This window comes from Cyprinodon variegatus, unplaced genomic scaffold (assembly GCF_000732505.1).
Source record: "Cyprinodon variegatus isolate N-32 unplaced genomic scaffold, C_variegatus-1.0 Scaffold602, whole genome shotgun sequence".
NCBI lineage: Eukaryota > Metazoa > Chordata > Actinopteri > Cyprinodontiformes > Cyprinodontidae > Cyprinodon > Cyprinodon variegatus.
Window position 1 is genome coordinate 402,675 of NW_015151055.1, and position 7,546 is coordinate 410,220.

At 38.0% G+C, this 7,546-nt stretch overlaps 1 protein-coding gene across 8 annotated transcripts in view; it reads left to right on the plus strand.

Moving 5' to 3' along the window:
- Positions 1-7,546, plus strand: part of myrf (myelin regulatory factor) — a 40,257-nt gene extending 32,711 nt beyond the window's left edge. For 7 of the 8 annotated variants that reach the window (XM_015392674.1, XM_015392677.1, XM_015392669.1 and 4 more), the window contains exons 17-27: positions 693-775; positions 870-938; positions 1,033-1,116; positions 1,295-1,359; positions 1,465-1,539; positions 1,622-1,852; positions 2,479-2,572; positions 2,664-2,726; positions 4,239-4,344; positions 6,710-6,784; positions 7,239-7,546. In XM_015392674.1, coding sequence (XP_015248160.1) covers positions 693-775; positions 870-938; positions 1,033-1,116; positions 1,295-1,359; positions 1,465-1,539; positions 1,622-1,852; positions 2,479-2,572; positions 2,664-2,726; positions 4,239-4,344; positions 6,710-6,784; positions 7,239-7,319 — 1,026 coding nt within the window. In that variant the 3' untranslated portion in view covers positions 7,320-7,546. The remainder of the gene's footprint in view (positions 1-692; positions 776-869; positions 939-1,032; positions 1,117-1,294; positions 1,360-1,464; positions 1,540-1,621; positions 1,853-2,478; positions 2,573-2,663; positions 2,727-4,238; positions 4,345-6,709; positions 6,785-7,238) is intronic. The other variant, XM_015392673.1, reaches the window with a different exon arrangement.

The window sequence follows — 7,546 nt, forward strand, 5'->3', positions numbered from 1 at the left end:
GAACTGGCTGAATCAGAGGTCCAGGAGTCCAAAGCCAGGTCAGGCAAACAGATCAGAACAGAAACTGGCTGAATCAGAGGTCCAGGAGTCCAAAGACAGGTCAGGCAAACAGATCAGAACAGGAACTGGCTGAATCAGAGGTCCAGGAGTCCAAAGCCAGGTCAGCCAAACCGTTCAGTTGGAAACAGGCAGGCTCGTTGGTTGAGAGGAAAAACAGGTCAGGATCAGAAACACCAAGGTACTCTAAAAAACTTCTCACCCTGGCTAGAGAGGATGAGATAATGGGCCCCTGAGAACTGGAGGCAAACACCTTAGATAGAGGCAGGAGCAGGTGAATCAGATGAGCAGTGATTATAAACCAGGGCCGAGTTAGACAGGTGAATGGAATGAGTAAATAAGCCTGTCATCAGCGCCAAGATCATGACATTAGGGGCAGCTGAGTAAAATGGACTGACTACTAAAGAATTTTATTTGTACAAAAAAACTTATAATCTCCTTTTATATAACTGTTGAGATTCTTTGATCTGATCACATTTAATCATGACAAAATAAGATGTTTTTTTGGCTATAATGGAATAAAACTTTACAAATGGAGAGTATGAATACTTTTGGAAGGTATTATTAGCTGTTGACCTACAGGTATTATTAGCTGTTGACCTACAGGTTGTTTATATTTAATCCTTCTCTTCCAGAATTCCCCCCCAGATCAGGGCTGCATCACTCAGAGGTTCATGCAGGGGACCATCCTGGCTCTTCTCATTGTCATGGCCTTCAGGTTCGTATGCATGTGTTCGGGTTTGGCAGTAGCACTACCTGAACCTGCTACTCAGACATCTAGTCTGATTATTTCTTGACTTTTTGTTTTTCAGCGTCATTTCAATGTCAGTGCTTTATGTGCTGACGCTCCACCATAGAGGAGCCGTCACAGAGAGAGATGGGTATGTGCTTTTCAGTTCCAGATGAGTTTACCTCAACATCTGTCTATCTGCATCCCTAAAACCATCCTGTGAACTCTGTCCCTTTGTTCTCTAGCTATGTTTCATCCTGTGTTCTCTACATCTCTTGGATGCCTATCTTCACTGCCACTGTCACTGTCTCTACACCTGTCTACACATGGTACACTGCCAACTTCCATCTTTTCCTGCAGCTTGTTTCCTCAAGCTCTTCCAGTCGTGTCCTAAACTGTTTATTTTACTCTATTTTGAGTGAAATGGGATCTTGTGCATTTATAAGCATCTTTAAATCCTCTGAATTGTGTTATTTCATCTCTTTGTGTTTCATCTGTTTGGTACAGGTCTAGAGCACTGGATTCGTCCCGCAAGAATCCCTTCTCTCCAGTCTCCACCACATCTCTACCAGGTAATTTACCTGTATGATTATGCTTCATCTTTAACGTAAGAGGTATTAAAATCAATTAAATCAACTTTATGAGGCTATTTTTTAATTTATCTTAAACTTCAGCAGCATGCTGTTCATCCACAGCTGTGAACAACCAATCAGCCACCACTCTGACATTGAGTAACAACCAATCTACACCTGGTAAGAATAATTAGCTCATCAATGCTTCCTAGTTCACGTCAAGATGTCTTCTGTCTATGGATGAACGATTTGCCTTCTGCAGGTATAAGTGTCCCAGTTCCCACGCCTGGCACCATCGTTAAGAAAGCAAAATCCAGGCAAACGGACAAAGATGGCCACAACAGGAACCGTCTCAGCCACACCTCAGCACCCATGTACTTTGCCAAATCCAAAAGACCTGTGTCCCCAAATGCAGAAGGAATGGGAACCACCAACCGCCTTCCTCCAGGTCAACAGCCAGCACCAAGGAGACAGCGCAGCTTGCATACGAATGGTAGCTGCATGAACACAGCCCAGCAACAGCACTCCCCCTGCTGGTCAATATGGGACATGCAGGGGGAGCGAGGATATGTTGGAGAAACTATGCTGAGTCCCTATGTCCTCCAGCAGTCTAAGCCTATAGCAGCAGAACTATAGAGATAGATCAGGATAACCTGAGCCACTCTAACTAGAAGCTTTATCAAAAAGGAAAGTTTTAAGCCTAGCCTTAAAAGTAGACAGGGTGTCTGCCTCACGGACTAAAACTGGTAGTTGGTTCCACAGGAGAGGAGCCTGAGAACTAAAAGATCTGCCTCCCATTCTACTTTTAGAAATTCTAGGAACCACTAGTAAACCTGCAGATTGAGAGCGAAGTGCTCTGTTAGGAACATAAGGAACAATCAGATCTCTGATATCAGATGGAGCTTGGCCATTTAAGGCTTTATATGTGAGAAGGAGGATTTTAAATTCTATTCTGGATTTAACAGGAAGCCAATGAAGAGAAGCCAGGATAGGAGAGATATGATCTCTCTTTTTCATTTTCATCAGAACTCTGGCTGCAGCACCCAAATTCCTATATTTTGTCTAAAAGAAAACAAAGTCTGTTTTTTGCACATGATGCGTTTTGTTTTCCTGTCATAGGGGCAGTGACTGCGCCGTCTCTAACTAGTGTTCACATTGTAGAGACAAACCAAGAAATCACAGCCCAAAGGTGTGAGCCAGCAGAGAGCTGCAGGTTGGATCTATTTTCTGTGTCTTTTCACTTTTCCTTCAAGTATTTTATCATTTATCACATCATGTTAATCCATGTTTTTTATCCCTCTTAGCTACACGCTGTCACTTCTTAGGCAGAAAAATGCTTCAATATCACAAATTACGCTGCATATGATGTAAGTATGAGCCTGGCTGCACCGTAGCTGCAGTAACAATATGTTCTGAATGATGCTAGCAGAATTTCTACAAAGCCATGAAAGGTCAGGAAATGAATGAATCTCTGCTGATTATTTTTCTTCTGTATTTTCAGACTCACTGACCTTAAGACTAAAACTGAATCTTAAATCTGATCTTATTTTATTCCTGTCTGTATCTAATAGACATGGCTGCTCTGATATCTGTCTTTCTATATTGTAAGATTTACATTTCACACATTAGTAAAGGCTTCAGGCTTTGCTGCGCTGATAAAGTCCAAACCTTGTGATATTTTACTCATTTATAGAAATTTATACCTTACATTTTTTTACATACTTCCTAATCTTCTTGGGAGATTTATCTTTATTTTAAAAGTCTTAAGTCCCTCTGAAAATTGTTTGATGCTGTAGATTGTTTACATTGCGACCGGTCTAACTAGGGAGTACCAATATGGCGGCCGGTGGCTTGACTTTAACCCGGTAATAACCAACAGACTGTCGGCAGTCCAGGCAATAAATAGAGATAGTATGAGGAGTATGCTGGGGCTCTGAGAAGGCTGCAGGGACCCAGAGTCCCACAGACTAACACTCTGGGTCCCTGAACAAGACCCTTAACCCCACCCTGCTCCCTGGGCGCCGCACCATGGCAGCCCACTGCTCCCCAGGGGGAGGGGTTAAATGCAGAGAGGGAATTTCTCCAGTGTGAGATAAATAAAGTTCAATTATTATTTTATTCTCTATTCCGATGGACTCTCAAATGATTTTAAAGTCTGACCTGAAAAAATATCTGCTGTAAAATTACACAAGGAAAAACAAAACGGACAGAAATGAGAAAATAAAATGAAAACTTTATAAAGTAGCAGTAAGACATTACTGAGTCATGGGTGAATTTCTCTGATCATGTAAAGTTCAGTACTGAACATTTTTCCTATCAATGTTTTATCATTTTGCAATTTTCTTCTTTCAACTCTAAATAGTTTTATAATAAAAAGTTTGGCTGCCATCTTGTTCAGAACAAGCATCAAACTCTGCGGGCATTAGTGATAGAGTGGAGGCTCAGTGACTGGAGACAGTTTTCATGTAAGGAAAGACGTTACGATCAGAGGTGCATAAAGTAAAAATATATATATATATATATATATATATATATATATATATATATATATATATATATAAATACTCTAGTAGCATTAAAGAAAGTTAAAAAGGAGACATTCGAGAATTTTCTCAAGAGTAAAAAATATTTGGTCCAAAGTCTCCTGACCTGTTTAACTTTAGAAAATGATGTCATAGAAAGGATCAAACAAACACTTCCTTTATAAATCCTCTGTCCTTTACAGTTAAAAATAAACTTTAAACCTCTAAAGTTAGATGATAACTCAGTCACACAAAGAAGGGCTCAGAGGAACGGAGCCCTTCTTTGTGATTCTTATCAGATCACTAAACTGCTCGGCGAGGAATATTTTGATCACATTTATACTTTTCTTTTTTCAGGTCAAGAAATAATGTGTGGGTGAAACAGTGTGGAGCCACTAAAGGACGTTTATGTCTCAACCGCACAGAAACTGACCTCTATAGCGGACAGAGAGCATCAACGCAGGTACATCTGATCCGCATTTCTATACAAGGATTTTACTTACAAGCAGTAATTTATTTATTTATTTATTTATTTTTTTTTTTAAAGAAGGGGGATTGTTTAGAAGTATACATCACCTAATTGATCTAGTCTATTAAGGTAAAGCTCTATGCATGGCCTGGTTGTTCCATGTCAGGTACGCCGCTCATTGACCTGCAGTCAGTCCCTGGACTGGAAAAACTATCTAAATAAAGTAAATAGGAAAAAAATTATTAAATTAAGTGTATTTAGCCTTGATTTGAGCAGGTAAATGAGATAACTTACCTATAAAATTAGTATTTTTACTCTTAAAATGAGTTAATTAGATAAAATGCACTTGAAATAAGACAATGTAATTGTTTTTTCTTATTTTAAATCTAAATTGTTTTGTTCCATTGGAAAAATTTCTCTTTTATCTCCTCAATTCAAGAACAAATGCACTTATTTTAGAAAAAAATGACTTTTTGTTATTTTTTTCCAGTGTGGACTGGCATGGCTATCACTGCCCCTCCATGGTTAGGGACTAATGCAGACAAATTCAATGTTTATTTAATCTTAAGAAATTAGAATATTTGGGAAAATTTGAGCATTTTTTTCACTTATTTCAGATTTATATCAATTATCAAAAAAAGTTAAATCTAAATTAGATATTTTTTCTTCTTAAAATAAGTGTTCTTGAATTGAGGAGGTATGTGACACACTTTCCCAATGGAACAAGACAATTTAGATTTAAAATAAGAAAAAAACCATTTCATTGTCTTATTTCAAGTGAAAATTATCTAATTATCTTATTTTAAGAGTAAAAGTATTAATTCCGTTGGCAGATTATCTTATTTACCTGCTCAAATTCAGGATACATACATTTAATTTAATAAATTCTTACTTATTTCTTAATTGTTTTTGCAGTGAGTGAACTATTTCAAACCCTGAGTTCTTGTCATTCAGTGAATATTTCTCACAGATAATAAAAACATAAATCTCTGTGTTAAAAATAGATTTTCTACCTGCTGGTGCAGATTCTCCGTCATCCAGGTTATCGTCATTCCAGAAAGTTAAAATTAGTTTGAAGACGTTTCTCTTCCCATCCAGGAAGATTTTTCAATCAATTATTATTAAAAAAATCGAAACATTTTCAAAGTTAGAAAAACAAAGTCCAGTGGACTGTTTTTAAATTTTTTGTAAAGACATTTTCTGTATATTAATATAATATAATAATATATATAATATAATATAATATAAATGTAATACAACACTGGGAATGTTGGGAAAAAACCATTAACTAGAAGAGGAGCAGAAGTCCTTTAAACTCTCCACTACAAGCGCAGGGCGTGCAGCGTCTCTGGCACAGAGGGTTGCATCCAAGCAAACTTTATCTATGAATTTAGCTGCATTAAAATGAGTAAATTAAGCTTATCATGAGCCACTTTGTGTCTCTGTGTCTTTTAAGTAAAGTTTTATAAAACGTTTGGAAATCAGATTCTCAGAGTTTGGAGGAAACGTTCCGCCTCATGGTTTCCTCCAGCTGAAGGCCTCCATGCAATAACGCACCGATACAGCAACTCCTGCAAAAGCCGGTCAGGATCAAGAATTAAAAACATAGAAATGAAGTACATAGTAATGAATGAGTTTCTATTTGAAATATCTTTGTCTATTGAACTCAGGCAATATTGTAATTTTTTTGAGATGCTGAATTTTGGCAAGAAATAAGTTTGACAGGCTTCAAGTTTGAAGATGTTTGGATTTTTCAATTAAAAAAAATTTTTTGAATTGAAATAATCTTCCTGGATTGAAGAGAAACGTCTTTAAACTTGGAAACAAAGTCCAGTGGATTGATTTTACTTTTCTGGAATGACGATGACCTGGATAAGAATCTTCATCAGCTTGTAGAAAATATATTTTTAACTCTACAGTTTACCTTTTCAGACATAGAGATTAATGTTTTTATTATCTGTGAGCCATAGTCATTGAATGACAAGAACTCAGGGTTGGAAATAGTTCACTCTCTGTGATAATTGATATAAATCTGAAATAAGTGAGAAAAATGCTCAAATGTTCCCAAATATTCTAATTTCTTAAGATTAAATAAACATTGAATTTGTCTGCATTTGGTCAAATTCCACAAACCAACAAATTTAAATTGGAGTTTAAAAGTGACATAAGTTCAATTCTACCAGTTTATCTAAACGGTGAGTAAAACGTGTCAGAGGAAGCGAGTCGATATGAAGAAGCTGGTTCCACAGACCAGGAGCTGCCATTAGGAAGTCCTCTTCACCTCTGGGGACCAAACTGGACTCAGTTCTTCAGACGTATCTGTAGATTTTGACCATAGATCTGCTTGTATGTTTTTAAGGGGACTCGTCATCTGTGGTCGGTGCCCGTGTCATCTTTCCAGGACATCACCTATCACTTCCGTGTTTCTCACTCTGTGAGTAAACCTGACCTCAGATACGAACCATCAAACCTGCTTTTCTGTCACTTAGTGAACCAAAATATGAACGTATGGATTCACCAAAGGTTGCCTTTAGTATCTATGCTTCTTTTTCTATGTCTGCTTCTGTCTCCTTGAACCCCAGTGGGCCTCAGCAGATGGCCGCTCACACTGAGCCTGGTTCTGCTGGAGGTTTCTTCCTGTTCAAAGGGAGTTTTTCCTCTCCACTGTCGCTACAAGCATGCTTAGTGTGAGGGATTGCTGAAGAGTCAATGAGTTGATGCAATCAGCTGGTTTTCCTTAGATAGAAAACTTTGAATCAATCTGACTGGATGATCTGGATGATCTGGATCTATAAAGTGACCTGAGATGACATGATGTGAATCTATAGAAATAAACTGAATAGAAGTGAAATGATTCTAATCTGGCTGTTTTCTTTTCCTCTAAACAGGGAGAAGTGAGCTGTGCCACAGAAGAAAAACAGCCGTTGCACTCTGACTACCATTTTCTGATCCGCAGTAACTGTGTGTGACGAGGAAGACGATGAAGACGAGGAAGACGAGGAAGACGAGGAAGACGATGAAGACGATGAAGACGATGCGCCTCGTTGTTTTTTTCCTGCTTCTGGTTTTAGATGCAGACTCTAACGATAGGAGGGGAACTTTTCTGATCACTGTTCAAGATTTTAAAGATATTCATGAAGAACAGGTTGTGCCACTGACCCTGCTGTAATCCCTAGCAAATGAATTTATGGAATAA